The 24464-nt window shown below is 38.2% G+C and overlaps 1 protein-coding gene across 3 annotated transcripts in view; it reads left to right on the top strand.

The window, feature by feature from the left end:
• Positions 1 to 18402, top strand: part of LMBRD2 (LMBR1 domain containing 2) — a 32912-nt gene extending 14510 nt beyond the window's left edge. The window contains exons 10-18 of one of the 3 annotated variants that reach the window (XM_084225718.1): positions 206 to 387; positions 1176 to 1309; positions 1510 to 1615; positions 2317 to 2414; positions 4213 to 4316; positions 6382 to 6428; positions 8192 to 8294; positions 9451 to 9580; positions 12072 to 18402. In XM_084225718.1, coding sequence (XP_084081844.1) covers positions 206 to 387; positions 1176 to 1309; positions 1510 to 1615; positions 2317 to 2414; positions 4213 to 4316; positions 6382 to 6428; positions 8192 to 8294; positions 9451 to 9580; positions 12072 to 12132 — 965 coding nt within the window. In that variant the 3' untranslated portion in view covers positions 12133 to 18402. Of the gene's footprint in view, positions 1 to 205; positions 388 to 1175; positions 1310 to 1509; positions 1616 to 2316; positions 2415 to 4212; positions 4317 to 5289; positions 5427 to 6381; positions 6429 to 8191; positions 8295 to 9450; positions 9581 to 12071 lie in introns of those variants that run through there. The other 2 variants (XR_014616929.1, XM_084225719.1) reach the window with 2 other exon arrangements.
• The last annotated feature ends 6062 nt before the right edge of the window (positions 18403 to 24464 follow it).

Here is a 24464-nt window from a genome sequence, read left to right as displayed (position 1 = left end):
AAATGTATTTATGTAATGGAAGAGCTATCAGATACTAATTTATGCTCCTGGCCATAAGCCTCAGTTTTAGTTACAAATTTGGTAGCAGTTATGTGTTGCAATAAAGCAACAGCAAATTTTGAAGCCTTTCGTGAGGGAGTTCTTTTTCTGATTGTGTAACTTTCATTAACCTGTTTCAGTATGTCTGTGTGTTTGTTTTTTCCAGAGTGGTACTGGGAGTGCCTTCTCCGACCATGGTTCTACAGAGTGCTTGCAGTTGTGCTGGCCACATTCTCTGTAATTGTTGTGTGGTCAGAGTGCACATTCTTCAGCACAAAACCAGTTTTGTCACTATTTGCGGTTTTCATACAGCTGGCAGAAAAGACATATAATTATATATACATAGAGGTAAGTTGGAAATAATCACTTGGAAAAAGATATTCTCAGATCAATGGTTATGATAACAACAGTAGATAAAATAGATTTTAAAATAAATCTCTAAATAATCTGTCAAATTTCAGATGGTCTCTAAATATATGGTACCAAACTTTGTTTGTGTGGAGGAAGTCTGCCTTTTGCCGCTTGTTAAAACTCTCAAATAGCAGGTGAAGGCATGACCCAGCTGGCCCGAATATCATGTGTAGAGTAATTTCTGAAACAGTAGGTTGAAACATAGGTGTGAATTAGACTTTCTGTCTAAACAGCCATATGTTTGACCTCAGTTTCCTAAACAGGAATTTACGAATGACCAGGAATCCAGTCAGAGGTGTGGCTAGCATATGTGTGCACAAATTTATCAGTAAAATACCGAGCTGAAAAATTCCAGTATACTTAGCAAAGGCTGATTTTAAAACACTTGGGTTTATGCCTTTTTTTGTGGGAATAAATGCCAAATCAGTCGTGGTAATTATTGAGGCAAACAGCGATTTTATTTACATTAATGAGTAGTAGTATAATGTTTCTAGGGTCAACTGTGTTAGCTTATGTGTAGAATGTTATAATTAAAATTTCCAGTTTATATTGCTCTGCAAAACTCCCAAAACTCTTCTCAGAGCTGGTTGTGTTCTCGCAGCTCAAAATGAGAAATAAAGGCTGGAGATAGCCTGTCACATGCAGAGACTATCTGCTGAACACATTAAAACCTTTAATAGAATTCTACATTTAAGCAACTTAACAACACTTTTTTTTCCCCCTAGATGGCCTGTTTTCTTACCATCTTTTTCTTAAGTATCTGTGTTTACTCTACTGTCTTCAGGATCCGTGTATTTAACTATTACTACTTAGCTTCACATCATCAGACAGATGCATACAGTCTCCTTTTCAGTGGCATGTGAGTATATGTTTTACAGGTGTTCTATCAAATACTGAAATAAAAATGTCCATAAAACTTCCATTTACATTCTTTAATTTGTAATTTAGGGGTATAATTCATAATGAGCTCTACATGGTTGTTCTGTGATAAATCCAGTTATGACTTAGTAGGTTATGTAAGAAACTCTTGTAAACGCTGTTGCCTCTTCATTTGTGCAGGTTATTTTGCCGTCTTACTCCACCATTGTGCTTGAACTTTCTGGGCTTGACCCATATGGATGCAACAATCTCTCACAAGAACACTCAGCCAACTGCTTATACATCTGTAAGTAAGAAAATAGGAGTTTGAGCTTTTGATATGGTTTGGAGAATAGAGAGAGTATTTTTAAATACATCTTACAGTAAGATTCAGATATTCAAATATTTTCAATCTTTCCAACAGGGTAAAAAATACTTGGTTATAGGCAGGGAGTTTGGTAATCATTTCTAAAAGTCATAAATAGCTTTTTTTTTTTCTCTCTCTTTATCTTAAGAAAGTAAAGTATTGTTCTTTAGAGTTCAGGGTGTTCTTCATTTCCTAATATCAATTCCTGTTGGTTTTAGCTTTCAGTGGCTTTAGCATGTAGGGCATCCCTATAGATCGGGAGCAATCTTAACTTCCTACTGAAAACCAGTGAGTTTGGTTTTATTGAAGACCTGGTTTCTGTGGCAAGTTATATCTCATGTGTTTGTTGTTAGTAACTAGATTCTTTGTGTCGTCTAGAGACTCTTCACAGCAGATGAAAAAAATCCACCAGATTTGCCCTTGTTCTAGAGTGGGTGAGACTACAAAATCTAGCATTTTAGAAACCTCAAAGTGCTGGAGGTGACCTTTACATCTGCTTATTCCCAAGCAGACCTGTGGTAATATTGCCTTTGTTTCAGTTACTGTAAGGGATTGTGTATTTATGGGAAAAGGCACAATCTTCATGTGTTTGTGTAGAATATAGCTAATTAGAGCTTGTTCTTGGGAATTTTTTTTCCTAGATAATGGGATCCATGAGAGTGCTGTCCTTCATTGCAGATGGATTCTATATATACTACCCAATGCTTGTTGTCATTCTCTGTATTGCTACGTACTTCAGGTAAGTGATTTGCAGGATAGATCCTCCATGCTTCTTTACATTAATAAAACTAGTTTCATCTACTTCAGGAAGAGATTCAGTATTCCTTTTCCAGCAGTTGAGTTGTGTCATTCTTATAAAAATGCAAAACCTAAATCCATAGGTTGCTATTTATATAGGGGAAATGTTTACATTTTAAAAATACAGATTGTATTAACTCATAACTGAGTTAATTTAAACTTCATTCCTAGATTTTAGGGGGTGTTCAAACTTTGGAGCCTGGTGACATTTAGATTGTGCTTTTGAGATTAAAATTATCATGAGCTGTTTTCAGCACAGTTTTCTAATAAATTAAGGACCACTAGCAGCAGTTTTAGGTATTGAACTTTCTAGAAGACTCATATCAAATTTCTGATGTGCTACCAGACTTCTGGTAATATATACTGGTTTAAGTAATTTGATCTTGTTTCCCTAAACCACAGTTTGTTGGAGGCTGGAAGGGTAATTGCAGAAAACATTATTACATTCTTGCTTTATAATTTCAAAATCTCTGCTTTTGAGCGCTGTAAGGAATGAGATACTTTTAGTCTGATCTTGCTGAAATGCAAATTTATGTTAATATCTTCAATTTTGCATTACCATTCAGTCAAAAGCAATCTCTACGATTTTAATCAAGTGCAATGGAGTGAAATGCCTTGGATATCCATTAATGTTGTATGTGTATCTATAGATAGTAAGTATAACAAGAAGTAACAAGTATCTAGTTGTGAGTTTTTCCTGCTTACCTTAAAGTGACAAAAGTGGTGATGGAGCTAAAAAAACAACAAAAAAAACCAACCAAACAACAAACAGTAAAGCAAATTACAAGAAAATAGAAATTTTACCTCTTGTCCATGATGATCATCTTGGGCCTTGAATGCTGAAGTGAAAAGGAAGAATAAAAATTAAAGGAGAGAGGGTTGCTTTAATGACCTCTGCTAATAAAGATACATGCAAAAACTAAGGTTGAATTAAAATCTGTTGAGGAAAGCTGATTGTCCTTTGCTTAATCCAGCAGTCCTAAAGTTAAGGTAGTATAAGGAAAAAATACATCATTACTCCAGTTTGGAGAAGGAAAACAGTACAAAACCAGTAGTTGTATTTTCTGGTGTGAAGTTGAAAAGTTGAAAGTGATTTCATGCTATTTAGTTCCAGGATTGGCTTAAAAAAGGTGGACCAAGCTTGCTATCTGACTGCTACCAATGGCTATCCAAATGGGCAGCCAGCATCCCTACAGCTTAGAAGTATGCAGTACACATTCTCCTGAGTGAAACCCTGAGGTTTCCTATGCTGTTACTCTTTCAAAAACAGAGAAATTAGTATAAGGAGAATTTTTATAGTAATTGTCTTCTGGCAAAGAAGACAATATTATGACATATTATAGGTACAAATTCTGTTATATCTGAGAGCATTTAAAGCAAACATCTAATGTTAGATGCATTTAAAGCAAGTGTCATTTGTACTACTCTCAGATTATATGCATTTTAATCTCTGTTTGAATAGGGTTATTCTATCACTTCCAATTGTATTTAGGAATGTGTTACTCTTCTGGGTCACCTAGGTCACCCTACTCTTCTGGATCACCAGTTATTGTTCTGAGTTTTGAATTTTCTGTTTTCTCAGCTGGTGTAATAGTCCATCTTTTCTTCTTTGTTTTTCCTTTTAACTTGGATTCATACAGTTCATACAGTTCTGAATAGTTTGTTTTGCATTTTGTTCTGTAATGTATCTAAACTACTAATTGTAAATTAACAAAGGAAATTGCTTCTTCTTTTATCAGTTTAGGAACTCGTTGTTTGAATCTTTTGGGATTCCAGCAGTTCATGGGTGACAGCGAAATGACCTCTGATTTGATTGATGAAGGAAAAGAGCTGATCAGAAGAGGTAAATTAGGTCTTCTGTCATAGCCTCCCTATAAAATTGTACTACCATAGAATCATCAAGGCTGGAAAAGACCTCTGAGATAGAGTCCAACCCTTAATCCAGCACTGACAAATTCTGACAAGTTCAATGTCCACGAATGCCACACCTGCACGTCTTTTAAATATCTCCAGGGATGGTGACTCCAGACTTCCCTGAGTAGCCTATTCCAATGTCTGACAACCCTTTCAGTGAAGAATTTTTTCCTAATTTCTAAACTTCCATAGCACAACTTCAGGCTGTTCCCTCTTGTCTTGTTGTTTGTTACTTGGGAGATCAACTCCTATCTCACTATACCCTTTTGTAAGGGAGTTGTTAAGTGATAAGGTCTCCCCTGAGCCTGCTCTTTTCCAGGCTAAACCCCTCCACCTCCTTCAGCTTTTCCTCATCAGGCTCATGCTCCAGACCCTTCCCCAGCTCCATTGCCCTTCTCTGGACTCACTCCAGCACCTCAATATCTTTCCTGAATTGAGGAGCCTAGAACTAGGTACAGGATTTGAAAAGTGGCCTCTCCAGTACCCAGCACAGAGGGATAAGCACTGTCCTGGTCCTGCTGGCCGCACTATTGATGATCCAGGCCAGGTGCCATTGGCTTTCATGGCCACCTGGGCACACCCTGGCTCGTGTTCAGCCACTGTCAGCCAGCACTCCCAGGTCCTTTTCCAGCAGGCTGCTGTCCTCTGTCCTTTTGGTCGATCCCATCTGGCCCCACAGACCTGTGTCTGTCCATGCAGTGTAGCAGGTCACTGATCATATCCCCTTGGATTCTGGGGACTTTATTCTATTCTCCATCCCTGCCTTCTAGCTCAGGGAACCTGGTACTCAGACAACAACTGGTCTCAGTCTTAAAGACTGAGGCAAAGAATGCTTTAAGTACCTCAATCTTTTCCTCATCATATAGTATGTTTTTGGTTTACATTTGTCTGAAATGTTGCAGGAAAAAAACCAACATACTGTCTGACAGTATTTTGAAAGCTGTACCGAGGAAGGCCACAGCACAAACTGCAATCAACTTAGAGCACTGTAGTCACTATGTAAAGTACACTGATGGACTTCGTTGACATCTTAAATGAAGTACCAGTTTTACTCATCCAGTATCTGAATTTTAGATATTTCTGAATATTTTAGTGTGTTACTGAACAAATAATACCTTGCAGGTGCTTGTGTAATCTGTCATAAAGGATGGTTAACATTTACACTGTCTTTATCATCAACAAACTAAATTTTTTTTGTGTGTGTTGATTGAGCTGCACAAATTCAGTCATTTCTTCAGTCTTTTTTGCTATGTCAACTAGCTGTGTTTAATTAGAGAAAGCATGTTTTTGTGTAGAACTGAAAATACCTGCTGGTATGGAAAGCTTTTTATTTTACATTAATTTTTATTGAAAGTATTTCTTAAAAGTTGCAAAAAGCATTTTTGAGTAAATGTTTAGAAATTAAAATTTCTGAATTTCTGGATACAATGTTATATTATCGAATACCTGGGTTTACTTAGAGTAATAGTAGGATTTTTTTTTTTTTTTTTTTTTTTTTTTTTTTTTTTTTTTTTTGGTAAAAGACCAAAGTTTCATTCCCTTAAATAAAAGGTAATGATATTGATACTGTAATGTTATACTTCCAGCTTTATAACAGATAGGACACAAAGTAATTGGGTCACTGGTTGGGCCTCACAGAACTTCATGAAGATCTTGATTCAAAAATGTTGAGGTTTTTTCATCCTTTATTTTTCTTAATATCATACTTTCCCAGTTATTTCTAAGGGTTTGTTTGATTTTTTATTTTTTCTTTGCTAGCTGGTATCCAAATGTTATGCTGTGATCCAAGATACCATCATGACAAAATAATTTTGATGGGAAATTCCATAATGATAGACAAGCAACTTTTTGTTTTGTTCCAGTTTAATTGTAAAAGTCATGTATTTCAATAAGAATCTTGATTAGTTAACTTCAGATTTTCATTGTTTATTTTAAAAAAATGCTAATGATTTTCCATATAGGGAGCTCAGACAAAGGTTTTTTTTTATTTTTAGAGAAAAGAAAACGACAGAGGCAGGAAGAAGGTGAAAACAGAAGAAGGGTATGAGATTTGTTTTGCTAATTATAAGATTATACTGCAATATCTGATAGGATTCATCATGGATATTTAATTCAGAATTATCTATTTCACAAAAAGAGTCCCAAGTAATTGATGGAATCAGTTTAATCTTGCTGAATAATCTTGACTGGGGGTGATTTATAGAAGGTTAGAGGACAATTTTAATGACACTGCTTGGACACTATTGTTACTCAGTGTGCTGTGGTGTATGCCAATAGGTACAACAAGCATTAAAAAGGGTCCTGATTACTAGTATACAGAATAATCTAAAATGGCATATTACCAGTCTCTTATACTGATACTGCTCTGCTTGAAATAACTGCAATTGCAGAGTTGTCATACTGAAATATGGACTCCTCCCAAATTTATTGTTTTGTGTGCTCATTGGAAAGTCATAGGCACAGGTTCTATTTTATTTTTTGCCAGAGGAGGGAATTACATTTGAGACAGAATTAAGTTTCTACTGAATAACAAACAATGTTTGATTCAAGTTATGTTTTCTGTGCATATTGTAGTGAAAGCTTTAGTTTGCTTTGCTGTAGTGAAGCTTTAGTTTTTCACTAGTTTGTAACAAAATCTAGTATAGAAAGTCACAGTATAACGTAGATGAGGGAAAGATGCATGCAAGACACTATTGGGACTAAAACCTCTTGTATTTTTCCAAGATCAAGTATAATTTAATCCTTGATGATAGTCAGTACTGCATAGACCTTTCTTTTGATCCTGTCCTGGTTTAGGGCAAATTTGTGAGAAAACCTCCAAAAGGGCCCTCCGCTGCAAGCAAACGCACACAGCCCCTCTCCCCAACCAGATCAGGAAAAATTTCCTCAGAGAGAGGTGGAAAAAACCTGTTTATTTAACAGGCATAGCACTCCCTGGCGCACAAAATGAACAATACCAGATGACAAAACTCATTCACTGCTCTGAGGAGATGACAAATTCAGAAAGTCTCTCCTGGGGTGCTTGCTCTGTTATCAGTCCCTCTGGCACTGGGAATGGCCGCTGCCCAGAGTACGCCCTGGTGGGCCACTAAGTGAGAGCTCTCATGTTCCCCAGGTCCCTGTCTGGAGCAAGTTTGAACAGTTCCAAGAAAAAGGAAAGAAAACCAGTCCAGGGGACACTTCTCTGCCTCAGCTAGCTAAACTAACTAAAAAGCAAAGGAGGGCTCTGTTCTGCTCCATCCAATGTGGAGGAGTGCAGTCCCTGATAACAAACTCCATGCTTCTTCACTTCCCACCTTCACTCTCAGAACCAGTCTTGAAGGCACAGAATAGCATAAACAGAAGAGATGACTGGGGATTCAAGCATCATACGTTATCCTAGGACAGATCCTTTCCCTCCATCTTGTAGTTTTAAAACTTGAACTTGTTGGGAACCAAAATAGCAAATATATGATACATTTAATGTACAGTGAAATGACCTGACACTAAGCTACCAAGTTTTCTGTGCTATGTGCATCTCGTCATTTTTCCCTTCTGTCACTAGATGGAAGTAGTGATCAATAAAAGCGGCAGTTCCCGCCATAACTTGGAGCAGTTGGCTGAACTTCGAGAGCAGATTTGAGATGCAATTTCTTTTATAAAAGTCTTTTCCTTAAGAACAATTATTATAACTAGCTTAGTGAAGGAACACGTTTTGAGTTTAAAATTAAATAAAAATACTTCCTGTATTTAGATACTGAACTGTTAGTTACTCTGCTGATTTTTCCTCCTAACTTACATTTTTCTTGGTGGTCTTTTTTCCAGGAATGGAAGGAGCGGTATGGAAATAGAGATGATTCCACCAGAAGTAGAGCTGTCCACACAGACCAGAAAGAATCTAGCTTCTCAGAGACCAACACCAATAGACGTGAGCTTTGTGGGTTGGAGGGGAAGTTCGTTTTGTTTTGTTTCAGTACATTTTCTTCACAACACTGGCTGTGAAAGTAGTTTCAAATATTCTTCTTTTTGTCTTAGATGCTGTACTGATAATGTTCACTTCTGTGGCTCGGTGTCACCTTGCCATTTAAGGCACTCAAAAGAGTACTGTATCTCTTTCCATCTCCAACTAGATGGGATCAGAGATTCTTACTATTCTTCAGACCAATTACTTGGTCTTATGGGATATATAATGATTGCCATTAGAGTAGCAGGTGTCAACAAAAAAACTTCATGATACATCTTGAAGTTGGATGTTGTAAATCTTAAAATTCACCTCTTCTGCTTGCAAGTGAACTGTCTCAGATTAGAATAGTGGAGCAATCAGGTGACCAACAATGTAACATCACATAAGTTAATGTCTATTAGCAAAATATTTTTTTTGTGCATGCTTTAAACTCCCAAAAAGTTTGTCAGAATGTGAATGTTTTATTCTGTATTTTTTGTGCTCTTGTAAGCTAACAAGTCAAATGAAATTGGAGAAAAATGAGGAAAAAGGGGAGGAGGGAAGCTTTGAATATGCTTTTAAAACTGGTAGATTTCTCTCTCCTCTGTACAAAGTTGCAAACCCAGATTTTTAGTGGTAGACTAACTGAAATTGCATTCTAATGTTCATCATGTGATTATGCAGCCTTCCAGCTCTAAAACAAGACATAGATACTGACCTAGTGAAGGTCAGAGTGAACTGCAAAACAACTCACAAGATTGATTTTTTTTAAAAATAAACAAAAGCAAACAAAAAACTGGTTGGAACAGCTTAGGTAAAACTTTGAAGCTGGGAAGGATGAATGGGTGATTTAAAAGTAATGCTTACCAGTAATTTCTTATTTTCCTTGAGTCTTTATAAGGTAGATCTCAACCTACTGGAGAAGCAAACCTTGTGGTTGCATTTCTGTGGAGATACAAAATGGAAATATTACAAGTTTGAGCAAATTTGATTTAATACTAAATCTACTCTAAATCATTGCACTTTTGCTTTGAATGAGATTGCTTTGTTATTCTTAATGTTTTTTTAAATTTAATGTCTCCGTACCATCCAGGCTGTTCACAAAGCAAATAAGTGTCTTTCACTCCTTTTACTTATTTAGCACTATCAAAGTACACCCGTTCAAATGGTAGGACTGAAAGAGATAGAATAGAACTCCTCCAGGATGCAGAACCTTTGGATTTTAATGCAGACTCTGTTAATGATGACCCCCTTGAATCAGACTCGGGAAGGTGAGAAATATTCTCTGTAATTTCCAGTTAAAAGTTTCTACTGTCTTCTGTTTTCTGACCTAAGACAGCTGTATCAAATGTTTCATAATTAGAGTTTTGTAAATGAAGTTTATTATTTCATCTAACTTTTTTCCTTTCTTCCTTTTCCCCTATAATAAGGAAATATTTTGAAAACCTGTTAAAACCTGGAGGTGTTCCAGGTTTTTTAGAAATGTCAGAGTAAGATTGAGCTGGATATAACGTTATATATGGAATAATTTGAAAACCACTGCATATAAAACTAGCAAATGACATGCGTGTTAAGGAAACGTTCATGGTGTGACCATGTGTGGCCATTCATGGTGCAGTCTGTGGGTTACACTTGTGCTACCCCAGACTTTCACTGCTGGGACTGAAGCCCCTTCACCACAGGCAGCTCAAGTGACCCAAGGACCAGGCAGACCAAGTCCCCCTTTCCTCCCTACTCATCCTGTTCTCACAGTCAGAAAATTTTCCCTTTCCAGCTCGACCACAGGTGTCCCATAGCAGAGTCCCACATACCTGGTTCCTTTAATCGTGGTGTATAGCATAACAGCTTAAATTGGTGCCTCTGGGGAGGATCCCCTGACAAAAGAATCCATGAGCTTTTACACTCTCAGCCCATGTGTCCCATAATCCAGGCTCTTCCAGCTGAGCCCTGGGCTCCTGCATGGTCTCCGAGTGTCCAGTCCACTGGCTGGGCCAAAGGTCCCTGTGCCCTTTGTTAGTTGTTCATGGCACCTTGCCTGGGACTCCCATTTCCTGACATCCAGGGCACAACCTGCAGCTGCACTCCGAGCTGCCAGGTCTAGGTGGATGCCTCAACAGACAGATGTGCAGTGTAAGGTTTTCCCTGATTTCCTACAAAGCTCAGCTGGAGAAACTCACTTGAAACCCATTATGAAAAAGCTGCAGGAAATAAAACTGAATGTTACAGGATCCACTGCAGGAATACAGCTGGGGATGAGATACTGGAACTACTAAAGTAAATTAAAATCTGAACTTCCTGAACAGAGACTACCAGACTGCACTGTGTAGCTCTGTCTGTAGTAGAGAATTTTGTGATTCTGTGGTTGTGACTGCAACACCTAATTTCCTCAGTCACAGAGTACCTTACATAACTGCTAAGCTCTGCTCATATTTAAGAAACAACCAATACATTATATGGGTGCTTTTTTTTTGTGTGTGTGTGTGGGGGGGGGTGGTTATAGTGTAGAAAGAACAAATAATTCAAAATTCACATATAAAAACTTATAAATAATGTTTTTTTCAGCTAAAACTATTTTACCCCAGCAAAGAGTCACAGAAAGTCATTGTTTCAGCAGACTTGTATCTAAAATGTCAACAAACAAGTGCCAGCTCAGAAACATGTAAGGAATGCTGTGAAATGGCACTGCCAGGTTTCACAGGTTGATTCAGACTACTGGTTTAGTCTCGTCACCACATTTGAGCACTTGGGGATTTCTAAACTCAAGAGTTTAAAGAGGAGCTACCCTAGATCCTCTGTCAGCAGTTAGCTTCCATGCAGTGCCAAAGGGATTGTCTACTAAAAACAGGAGTGTGCATATGTAATTATTCTGGAGCAAATACTTTTCAAGCACAGTGTTAGAAGTCTCTGGGAATCGATACCTGCTTTGCAAAGTAGAACATTCTAAACTTCTTCTTTAAAAAGAAAATCAGGAGCTTCAAAGCTTAGTTGAGCTTTGCCTAGTAACCTTTATTTCATTTCATGGAGGTAGTAAGTCAAGAGGTATTGCATATGGAATTTCAGTTAATTTTGAAGTAGCTTACATAACATTAGTTTTCAAAACTAGAGCTCCTGCAGTAAATAGAACACTTTTGGACTGTAAGGGCAGTTAGGATACCAGGTTCTGGCTTTGTGTTCATTCAGATTTTACTAAATACTACAGCAAGGAGCTTCATTGTGCCTGTGTTGGACTTTATTTGTGCTTTTAAAGTGTTTCTAAAATATATTTGATCAACAATCAAAAAATTTTCTCTTTTACCAATAAGCATGCAGACATTTGTTTGATGTAGGCATTATCTTTGATACTGTATTTCTTCTAAGAATACCCCATGAGATGTACTGTTAAGCACCTGCAGCTACTTTATGGGTGCCATTGTTTGTTTGGGTTTATTTTGTTTCGGGTTTTTGTTCCTTTGTTTAGTTGTTGGTATGGTTGGGATTTTTAAAAAAGGTTCTGTTCAACCCAAACATCCAACTTCTTTCCTTTGTTTTAGGAAACATAGTTCTTTATGACTCCCAGTATTCGTATAACTGTTTCTCTTGGTCACATGAGGTTTAATTTAATGACTGTCTTTCAAATTCTCATGAAAACTAATTCAGTACAACATCAAATTCATCATTCACCAGAGTTAAGGAGTAAGATTACAGTGAGAATAGGATGATTTAATGGGTCTTTATTTTTCTATTTCCTGTGACACTTTTTCACTTCTAAAATTGATTCTGCAGGTACCAGCCTGGTGGAAGATACCTGTCAATGTCTCGAAGCAAAATATTTGATGATGTCTAAGCTCATCAAAGCTAAAGAAAATTCAGTGGAAATCTAGCTCCTACTCATTGCTTGGAAAATACTGTATTTGAAATATATCACTGAACCATCAAAGACTTAAAAAAAAAAAAACATGAAGGAACAACTCTTTTTGAAATGCACGTGTATGATAATTTCACCACTAGTGATAGGAATATGCTTCTGCTGTTGTAGATACTCTTGTGCATCAGTGTGGGCTTTTGTGTCATGACCAAAAGGAGAAAACTGTTTAAAGTTAATAGATGGTAAACTCACAAATATACCTAGGGCTCAACTTGCACTGTAACAGTCTATGTTTGGGGAAGAGATTTCCTGGAATTTTTTATTTTGTATTTTAACTAATGCTGTGAGAGCATACTGATGCATCCAAAGTGCAGTTACATCAACTACGCTTTTGCTGAGAAGGGTTGGACTGTAAAATCATAGTCACAGAATCGTTTGGGTTGGAAGGAACCTTAAAGATTATCTAATTTCAAGCCCTTCTACCATGGGCAGGGACACCTTCTAGTGTTGCTCAGCCCTCCATCCAGCCTGGCCTTGAACACTCCCAGGATGAGGCATCCACAAGTTCTGTGTGGCAGCCTATGCCAGTGCCTCACCACCCCTATGTGACAGTGATTGCAAGGGTCTCAGGATGAGGGAAGAGATGAGAATTTTGACTCTTATGTTCAGAAGGCTTGATTTATTATTTTATAATATATATTATATTAAAACTATACTAAAAGAATAGAAGGAAGGATTTCATCAGAAGGCTTAGCTAAGAATAGCAAAGGAATGAATAACAAAGGTTTGTCTATGACCGAGACAGTCTGGACAGCTGGACTGTGATTGGCCATTAATTAGAAACAACCACATGAGACCAATTACAGGTCTACCTGTTGCATTCCACAGTAGCAGATAATAATTATTTACATTTTGTTCCTGAGGCCTCTCAGCTTCTCAGGAGAAAAATCCTAAAGAAAAGATTTTTCATAAAACTTGTCGACACCCATACAGTAACGAATTTCTTTACATATCTAATCTAAATATGTCTTCTTCCAATTTTCAGCCATTTCCCCTTGTCCTATCACTACACCTCCTGATATAGAGTCCCTCTCCAGCTTCCCTTTAGGCACCTTTAGACACTGGAAGGTTTTTCCTGTGAAGTCTCCATACAACCTTCTCTTCACCAGGCTGAAAAGCCCCATCTTTTTCAGCTGGTCTTCATTGAGGGAGGTGCTCCAGTCCTCTCACCAACCTGGTGGCCTCCTCTGGGCTGACTCCAGCAGGTCCCTGTCCCTCCCGTGCTGGGAGCCCAGCTCTGGATGCAGTGCTCCAGGTGGGTCTCAGCAGAGCAGAGCAGAGGGGCAGAATCCCCTCCCTGCCCTGCTGCCCACGGGGCTCTGGCTGCAGCCCAGGACACATTTGGCTCTCTGGGCTGTGAGTGCCATGGCAGGGCATGTGCAGCCTCTCACCCACAGCACCCCGAGTCCTTCTGGGCAGGGCTGCTCTGGAGCTGCTCATGCCCAGCCTGTAAGCTGTGCCAGGATTGCAATGACCGAGGTATAAGACCTTGCCCTTGCTTTGCACAGACCCACCTCTCAAGACTCTCCAAGTCCTTCTGGATGGCTCCCCTTCCCTCCAGGATCAACTGCACCATACAGCTTGGTGTCAACAGATAGCCCTTGAGGTTCCTTCCATCCTGGTACTCTGTGATTCCATGAAATTTTTTGGTATAAATTTTGGAGCAGTGTGTGTTGGTCGAAAAAGGCTGTATTTTTTCTTTTCCAACATTAGATGCAGATACATGATTTTAGCATGTGTAAATAGTTGAAATTGAATATGGACCTGAGTGTCACTGTCATATGAGCATAGGTGCAATAGCAAGAATACATTATTGAAGATACAATGTCTGCTTAAGATCTTTACAGATGTAATGATTCAAAATCATGGCACTCTAGTGTTTTTGTAACTGTAAAAGAAACATACTAGAAGATGGAGTTAAATACTGAAACATGATAATTTGCACGCACCTCAGGCACGGCTTCAAACTGTAGACTATTTCTTTAAAAGAAGGGAAATACATAGCATGGCTAGGTAATGGTAAACACTTTCAATATCCTAAATACCCTGGTTGCATTATATATCAGTTTTTAAGGTGCCTGTATTTTGCAGTAGGTTGTTGCAAAAAGAATAATACTCAGCCATTCAAAAATGCCAATTATTAACAGTGTAAAAAAGCTTCACATTAATTTCACTAGTGTAGGCATATTTTAAACCATAGTTAGTTGTATGAATTTTCAAATATAATCATTAGGCAAAGGATGTGGTCAAATTCATTATAACTTTGGTAATTTGAATAATTTAAAATGTTTTGGTTTTTGTCTGAAATCTTTACCACTTGGGAACTTTCTTATGTGCTTTTTGCAAAATTATGTTGAAAACTAAAAGAGAACATGTTTTTATCATACACTATTTATCATGCTTAAAAAACACATCCCTTAAAGCAGCTAGGAATGAATTATTCTGAAAAGTAATTTTTCATGAATGACATATTCTAGTAATTTTTAACGATAGTCTGTGTTTTATCAAGTAATTGTTAATGGGGATCTAACTCTACCTCCTGTGATTTTAGTATATGTGTTGTAACAGTGGTATTTGTAATACCTTGATCTGCCTGTTTTGAAACACTGAATTGTTACTATGAAGGAGAAAAAAATCTTTATTTGTATAGAAATAATTATATTAATAAATTGGCAGACATACAATAATTGTCAGTTTTGTTCTTAGGTGAATGCAGTGAATGTCAGCCATGCCCACAGGCATTCAAGCTCATTTAATTTCCAGACTACTCATATGAGGTCACTTTTTAGTTTGAGTACTTTGTGTTTGTAAAAGCTTGTTCCACATCTTAGGCTTGCATCTTATCAGGGACTGGAAGTTGAGAAGATGAGTCTCTCTTTATTCAGATACTTCTTTGGGATACTTTATATAGTAGCACCTATTTAATTTATTTTTGAACTACTTAGTAGTGCTATCTTGAATTCATCGTTATATGAAAGGCATATATGTTCTTGGGCACCCATCCACATGAATGTTCTTAGACTCTATATTTTTTTGAAAAATTTGTATCAGCAGTTTATTTATAAAAATCTTTGGCAGAAATAAAGTTCAAATTCAAACTCTTTATTTACCTCTTGAGATGTAACTTCAAAGGGATCTAATTCAGGGCCAGTGGAAAAGCTATTAGAAGGAGCTTCTGTTTTCTGAAAATCTGTGAAATAACTTTACTGACTCCCTGGTGACCAGACAATGAGATTGAGCCTTCTTGGGGCCTGTTTTTTCCCCTCTCAGTGAAATGGCTGCAAACGGAATTTTCAGGGGAAACATGGTCAAGATTTTATATATAACAGGTAACTAGTCCCTAGTGCAAATTTCATTGGAATACAATCATTTGAAGAGTTGACTGTATAAATTAATGGCAGTGGGATTTCAAATTCTAACACAGACATTCTGAGCTGAACATTTTTGATGTTGCAGTGGAGTAAGTGAGAACCAGTGGCTGCTTTTTGATCTCTGAAAAGCTCTGAAGAATTCTCTGTAGCATGCTTGGCAATGCCTGGTGTCACATCCTCCCTGGATGCTGTTCAGTTAAACAGGGAGTTGATAAGTGAAGTCAGGTTTCCTCTGTAGTGTGTGTTGCTGACCAGGAGTTATCCAGGCTCTAATTGCATGCAATTTATTGGCTAATTTAAAGTATGTTTTGAAAACTCATTATGGGTTCATATGACTGAATCTGGAATACTTTAAATAAAGAAATACGGTGTACAACTACAGAAGAATAATATTTGCTGTTTACTTGAGCTGGTTTCAAACAGGTTTGCTTACTACTAGTACAAATAATGCAGAACTTTAGCAGCTGGAGGCTGTGTCCTAAAGGATTTAACCCACTCCAGAGAGCTGTGGATGCCCTGTCCCTGGAAATGTTCAAGTCCAGGCTGGACATGGCTCTGAGCACCCAGTTCTAGTTGAAGATGTGCTGGCTGGTTGCAGGAGGGTTGGACTAGGTGGCCTTTACAGATCCCTTCCAACCCAAACTGTTCTGGGATTCAAGAGTGCTTCTCAGACAGATTGCAGCAACTCTTGATGGGTTCATTCCTTCAACAGCTCCAGTCCTAGCAGCCCTTCAGCTAAATGAAGTTAAAACCAGCTCTGATGTGTTTCAGCAGTGACTGTATTCTATACTAACAGTGTTCCTGCATCACTTCTGATGCTTCAGATTAGGTGATTTTAAATACAATTCCCTTGCAAACTGTGCTTTTGGAAACTGAGTGTTAACGTATTTTTCTGTCAGTGTATATATAGAGTCATATTTATTTGCTGCTAAAGCATATCAATTATGTATTTCTTTGTTGTTTCACTTCCTGAATTACTTAGCAGTTAGTGTATACTTCTTGCCATCATTTCTGCAGTTTTCTCTCTATCAGTGAACACCAAAAAAAGCCCAAAAACACCAAAAATCCCACCCAAGTTAAGTACAAATGTTTGAATGTCTTCCTGTCAAAGTTTTAAATGAGTGAAAGTAATGTGTGCAAGTCACAATGAGCTTCAAAAAACAGTGTGAAAACAGTACCTAAATCAGTGTTGGAGTTCTTAAAAAGTATGGATGGGCAAAAAGCTGTAGTCAAACTTATTACTCCTACTAGATTTGTATTTCTTTTTTTCTTAATACATATTTTGATATGTATATTGGGAAATATGTGCCCTACTGAGCTAAGGAGGGGTGCATCTCTCAGCTGTGAAGTGAGGCAGTGTTTTTATGAGGGAAGGTAAAGGATAATGTAGCTTCTAATCTGTGCTCATAGTGACAGTTTGTTTTGGGCAAAGGATGACATAGCTTCTTATTTAACTACAGTAAAGTGTTAAGAAAGGAAGAAACTTCATGCTTCTATAAATTACACTACTAGAAAAATCATGGTATGTAATCTGACTTTATTTTGCAACCAAGCACTTGTAAAGTAGTTATTAACAGTATTAACAGGAATGGTGGAGCACTGCTGTCTTTTCAATATTTTTTCATGCTATTGTAAAATATAACATGAACAATGATTTTTACATAGGAAGTATTAAAATTATTATTATGATTTTCTATAATTAAGGTTATTTGTATTTTATTAAATTTGTCTTGGAATACTGTAAATATTATGTGAAAAATACTACATTTAGTTTCAGTTTTCATTATTGCTTTAATTACTTGAAATCTGAGGGGCATTCATAATACCAAATAGAGAACACTTTATGAAGGAAAACTTTTTATGAAGCTTCTTAAAAAAATCTGACTGGTTCATTACAGACATATAGGTGCATCTTAATTATTAATAATAACACTACTAAGGGGATATATTGTGTCCTAGCTTTTTACATTTTCTTTGAAATTAAAAAAATTGTTACTACTTTCAGAGCAGCTTAGTTGTGAATCTTGTAAACTTTCTGAAACTTTTACATTCCTTTTCCCTAATGGGCTCTGCAGGAATATGTACTGTTTCATGGCAGTCTAATACTAGCTGTGCCTCTAATTAAGTAGTCTAATCTGAAGCTGAGACACTCCTACACTATTTGATTATGTTATCAGAAATTCAGCATTCCTAGCAAAAAAAAAAATTTAAAAGGCACGTTGAACTAGATCCCTTTTAAATATATTAATTGCTGTTGTTGATTTTATTGCATTAGACTTGGTACCCTCTGTTTGGGTCATATCATAAGCTCAATCAAGTTTATTCTTTGTTTCTCTTAGAATGCATTGGAATGAAATCCTCAGCATGCTTTTGTGTGCATGTGTGTGTTTTAGTATGCAGCTTCAGTTATTTCCTCAGGATACTGTTGTTATATTTGACATATTCCTGTGAACTAGTAGTTTCAGAGTGATACTTTAGCTGCCACTGTTGAAATTAATTATTTTCAATAGAAATACATTGTGTTTCTGTAGAGGTATCTGGAAGATAAAGGAATTCATTTGTAAGTATAGGTTTAGTAATAGACCTCCATTCTCCAGTGTATATCAAGATAGGCTGTAGGAGTGCTGCTTATGGATAGACTATCTTCTTTTGCCTTATGATACAAGTATGTATGCATAAATACCTTGTTTTGAAATTCACAGAGTTACACATTTTTCTCTGTAGTGTTCTGAATTACTGTTGTTACTGGATTATATTTTTGAAATGTGTGTTACAATATATATAATCAAATACTTAAATTGGCATGAAATAAATAATTTCTGCAATACATTTTCCCTGGTGTATTTTAGATATTCATACTTCTCTGAGGTGTTTTTGAAACTAGTCTTTTAGAGAAACTTGACCTATTTCTTTTTTCCAGGTGGAAGTTATACTTTTATTAAAAGTATATTCATACTTTAGAAGATAACCCAGCCTTGTTTTGGTTATCATTTTGAATCTTCTTGAAGGCAAATTAAGAAGGAAAATGAAGAAGAATATTCCATACGTGGTGTTGTCAGGGAAACCTGTGAGAACCCTGTGTGCTTCTGGGACTGGCTTGGCACTGAGTATTTCTGTGGGGCATAAAGTGGGATGAAAGGTAGGGTCCATACATCTCTCCTTCTTTTCTGTGAGGACTCAAGAGACTGATCCACTGCAGCTGTGAGGAAATGGACACAGCAAAGGTATTTGCTCCACATAATCTTTCTCATGCTTACATGTTTATTGCTTTTATCTTCCCTACAGAAAAAAAAAAAAAGGTAAATGAAGAAGAGAATTTTTATTTTTTAAATTTAAATATTTTACTATTTATGTAAGTTGGGGGAGGTGATTCTGCCTTTGTGCTCTGCTCTGGTGAGACCCACCGCTGCTGCATCCATCTCTGTGGTCCCCAGCATAAGAGGGCCGTGGATCTGTTGGAGCAAGTCCAGAGGAGAGACACAAAGACGGTCAGAGAGCTGGAGCTCCTCCTCTGTGACAGAAGGCTGTGTTGAGTTTGTTCAGCCTGGAGAGGAGCAGGCTCCAGGGAGATGTCACTGCAGCCTTTCAATACTTCTGGGGAGTTTACAACTAAGATAGAGGATAATGGTTTTAAACGGAAAGATGGTGGATTGAAGCAAAGTATAAGGAAGTATTTTACAGTGTGAGTGGTGAGACAGTGGCACAAGTTGCCCTGAGAGGTGGTGCATGTCCCATCCCTTGTAACTTTCAAGATCAGGCTGGAGGGTGCTCTGAGCACCCTGATCTAGCTGCAGATGTTCACATTCATTGCAGTGAGGTTGGAACTAGATGACCTTTACATTCTTCCAACCCAAACTATTCTATGATTCTGTGAGTGATCTGTGTATATATATATATATATATATATATAAAATTTTTTTTTTAGAGGTTATTTGAATAGGGAAAGGAATTATTTTCCAGATAGCTAACCAGCCACACTCTTCCTCCAGACTTGGTGTGATAAGTTACTACTCTTAAATCTACCGATCTACTGTCTATGTAATTCAGTTAATGGGAATTGTCCTTATTCAATACTCTCAGTTATTTGTAGTCAGATGTATATTTGCTCAGAGAACAATATAAATTCTGGTGTTTAGTTGTTAGCAGTTGCTAATGAAACTGTATTGAGTGTTCAGTGGATTTTACATCTTCTGAAATGCCATTTGCCTGACTGTGAAATTACCAGGCTTCTGAATTAACTCTACCCTTCCCTCTGCAGCTCCACCTGCAGAATGCCATGGTGCTTGTTTATCCTGGTGTCTGCTCTGCATGCTGTGATAAAGATCTTTACCCTTTCTCTCCATAAACATCCTGTCTTTCACATCCTATTCTCCATTGGTTCATTACGTGCCATTGCTTTCTGGATTTTTTGAGAGCTTTATCAAAAAGCCAAAGTTGGTCAGGGCCCAGCTGAGAGAGTAGACAATTTCCCTTCATGGGCAGCATGACCTGGACTGCAAAGAGAGATTCAGCTCATGAACAGAAGTCAGATATTGGAGTGATTTATGAATGTGGGCTGCGCACAAACACAAGAAAAGCTCTCAGGTTCCTCCTGCAGAAATGTCTAGTTAAAAGTGTGTGTTCTGAGTTGCTCAGCAAGATGTTGTGCTGTAACTGAGCCAGTGCCTAGGCATGTCTGTGGAAACCTGCTAAGCCTTTGAAATCCAAGTGAATGCTTATAGTTAAATCACCCACAGTCAAAAAAATAATTTCCAGAGTTTAGGAAAGGTCATCTATTCTAAGTAAACTTCATAAAGACTGGATGGTGGTGGGAAATTTCCTTGTATTCTCTGTTCATCTTTTTCCCCAGAGGCTGCTCCTTTCATAAGCATTTGTACTCATGCTTTTTATGTTGGAAGATTTTGCTGGTTTCAAATCTGTCCTGTACGAATGTGCTTGAGATCACCCAAAAAATCACCAGCAAGGGTATGAGCAAAAGTAAGATTTAATATTAAACTGCAAAGCACAATGAATGCATTGGTAAGATTCACTACTTACCAAGGACAACTGAGGCACAACAAGGGAAAGCAGGCAACAACAAAACCAAACAAAATCAAGGCAATCAAAAAAGAAATTAATTGAAAACTACATAGGGGGTGTGTGTGTCTGTGTCTGTGTTTGTGTTTTTAAAGACAGTGTAAACAAGGATGAAAAGGAATGTGGCCTAAAGTTTAACAACTTATACCTTAATTTATAGCTTCACTTTAATGATCTAACAGAGAAGTTACTTAACAGCATTTAGCCTAAATTATAATTGTAACTTTACCTAACTTCCAGATTTGCTATAGCATATGTGCAGAGAGTATGCAGGCAGACATAATCAGTACAAGGTAAGGTACTGTGGAAAAATCTCCCTCAGAGCTTGGTGAAAAAAACTCACTTTGGATGCTTTGGAATCTCGTGATGGGCAAAGGGTTGGGCCTAGAGGAGTGAGGGTATCGGCCCAGGACTCATGGTGGTTCAGTGATCATCCAGGTATTGCAACCCTGGAGTTTTGGGGGCTCTGAGAGGCGTCCCCCTCAGAGGGACACTGCTGGTGGCCAGCCTGCTGCGGCCCCGGAGAGCTGTGGGCCCCGTCTTGGACTGCTCTTTACAGGGTTGCAAAAGAGAGGGCTTTCATCATAACAATGTTTCATCCTGGCCACGGTTTGGCTCGGCACTTTCTTTGAAACTGTGAGAATAGGAATGTTATGCCGTTCAGGCCAGAGAGATATTTTCCAAGGCTGCTCATGAGCAAAACAAGCTTGTTTGGGGTTCCTGGGAACAGACGGTGTTTCTGATATGCCCAGAAAAGCTGAGCCCAGGTGGTGTTTTCAAGGAAAGGCCTAACAAACATTTCTCAGATCACACGGCAGCCTGGGAAGGAATGGCAGGGGATGCACCACCACAAAAATCAGTGGGAATCACGAAGATAAGCAAAAGTGGTGCGTGACTTCCAACACATTTCCGTGAGCAAGCGACAGCTTTCAAGCCCAGTTTCACAAAATAACTACCAGGTCTATTGCATGAGGCCTGTGGCAGCCAGTGTGGTGTGGCGCCACTCCCTTCAGAGACAGCCTGTGTGTGCAAAGGAATGAGGCTAGGCCAACCGAGGGCAGGGAGAGACAGGACAAAGGAATCGTGTTGAGAGGCAGAGTGAAGCATGAGGGAGTGTTTGAGCAGTGGTGGGAAGGGCGGTGTGAGTTCTGCCGGCTCCTGGGGTGAGTTTATCACCCTTTGCTGCTCCCAGCCTCACCATGTATTTTCACATGCTGATGGCTGGCCCCTAAGGCTTAAGAATATGTAGCTTTGACTGCAGAGGAGTGATAAAAGCTTGTGTTGGGCTTAGTACTGTGCCACCACCTTTTTGTCTTTTATTTCTGGTAGATTTTGCCTTTCATTTCTGGTATTAAACCCAAGCACAGTTCGTGGCTTGAAGTTAGGGATTTCCTGGTACAGGGAAATCGAGGAAGTGATTTGGGAGTCTGAGCAATCGTGCAATTCAGAGCACCAAAATAAAATATTTGTGGCTTTCCCTCTCAGACAATTCAGTGGTAGGCTGGGAAGAACTTCTGAACTAATGCTTAGAAGGGCTTCACAGATCACCAGAAACTTGTTTTCTCTGAGCAATAAATATTGCAGAGACTGCAGTTAAAGAACACTGATGGAGTGTAAAGCAGTAGCCAAGCAAGTACAGAACAGCAGGACTGGGATCTGCAGGCTCAGGGCAGCAAGTGTCTAGGCAGGGTCTGTCCCAGGTACCCACAGAGATGGAAGCCCTCTGCTAGAGGGAATGACAGCATGAGTTATGGTGAGTGTACTTCTTTTGTTGGTTCTGAATGATTTGGAATTAATTTAGAGCTAGAAATAAATAAAAACCTTAAAAACACTTCGAGAAAATGGGATGAACTTGTTTCCTGTTGAAAGGCTGTCGAAATATAATCAGATATTCAATCACAATTTACTGGGAACAATAACACTAATGAGCTCTAGGAATTGCCAGGAGCCATAATTACTAATGAGCTATAAGAATTAACAAGCTTGATCCTACTCTCATTGAAATGAAGGCCTTTGTCAGCAGCAGTAGCAAACTATGTCTTAGGTGGTTATTTCTCTGGGAACTGTTAATGGGCTTGACTGAGCTCATTAGTATATTGAACAAAGAACAGATATTAAACCAGTCATTACATTAGCTATAGATTCTATCCATTGGAGCCCATAGCTTGTTGATCCTTCAAAGGGATCCAAGCTATAATGTTCAGTGTTGCAATTTGAGTTATCTACCACAGGGCAAGATGACACTTCATTTACTTTGGAGTAGATATGCTGATAAATACTAAACCAGTATTCCTCCAGAAAAGTATGCTCAGAAACAAGACTCAGAATAGCTGGCCCAATGTCACAATGAAGAGATCTGAGCTTCTGTTTTTTGCTCAGAAATCTTTTAGCACTTGCAGAGAATAATTATTTTTGTGTTCCAACAGTATAGTATTAGATTCAAAAGTTGTTTCCTTGGATGCTTACACTCAAGATACTTTTCATTTCTCTGTTGCTTTAAAATCAGGAACTCCAACACTCTTTGCTATCTTCCACCTTGGCTTCTGCCAGAAAATCAGGAAGAGCACCATAGCAACTCTTAACCTATGCAGAGTCAAGTTTCTGTTGGATATGATTTTTCTTTCTTTCATTTTCAACATTTTCAAATTTGCTGTATTCCTAGAAAGATGGAAAAACCTTTTCTTCAGATGGCTTGAGAAGTCCCCATCTAAGTAGGGATGAACTACAGAGACACAAGACACAGGAGTGTCCATCCCAGCTTGTGGCTTGCTTGCAGTAGGGCACTCTGCTACAGCACACACCTAAATTTTCTACAGCAGAGCAGGAAGGATTTAAAAACATCACCCATGTTATGCCAAAATTCTCTTTCAAGGAACTGAGGTGTTTGTGCATAATAGTGGTATGCCAGTTGATTCATAAAACTCACATAAGTGTTGAGCTTCTATCTGTAATGCAAGAAAAGCAAGACTCTTTACTTGGGTTCTATTGCTTTTGTACCTTTTAATTGCTACTTCCTGGTCAAATCTATAAATTATGAATTCTTTACATTTCAATAGTTTAGAAGTTAACAAAGCTAGCTAACTCCTCAATTAATCCTTTTGAAAAGAATAAAAAATATCCTTGAAGAATAGAAAATATCCTTTATTCCTTTTACTACTTCAATGCATACTTGTAAGATTAAATTTCTTTCAGAGCATGTCTGCTTAGAGCAGGAGCACATACCTTATATCAGCAGCCCCTTTGTCAGCTGCATGTGTGATTTTCCCACCAAATGCTGCCACTTCCATCCCACACCACCACACACTCCTCTAGACTGCTTGCTGCTTTCCTTGCAACAGGAAACTGTGGGCTGCTTTCCTACAAACCCCAGTTAAGGTAAGTATCCCTGTGTTTGAAATAACCTTGGTATTCGTGTGAGGCAAAGTCCTGCCTTCCAGAAAACCATGGACAGCCTTCAAAAACTCTACACAACAGATTGTACCAATGACAAAGATCTATTTAAATATCTGTCTATGTGTACAGCTAGCTAGCTGTCCACACCAGGTGCTCAATGAGAAACTTGTTGAATATTCTACAAGACTCACTAAACCCCTAAGCTCAGTGCAGTGATCCTTTCATCTTCCTCATCAATTGAAAAAACCCTTTCAGAGCAGTCTCCACAAGAATGGGGCAAGTCTAGAGCAGATTTGTTCAAGAGGATCTCCTTCCCCTTCCTTGCCACAGTGAAGAGCTGAATTCTTGGCATGGGCAGGAGGAGTTCAGTGGGTTTGGATTTGAGCTGTGGCATTTCACAATTCCCATGTC

This window comes from Fringilla coelebs (genome assembly GCF_963513975.1).
Source record: "Fringilla coelebs genome assembly, chromosome: Z".
Classification (NCBI taxonomy): domain Eukaryota; kingdom Metazoa; phylum Chordata; class Aves; order Passeriformes; family Fringillidae; genus Fringilla; species Fringilla coelebs.
The sequence above is the reverse complement of the archived record's forward strand: the minus strand, read 5'-3'. Positions and strand labels throughout refer to the sequence as shown.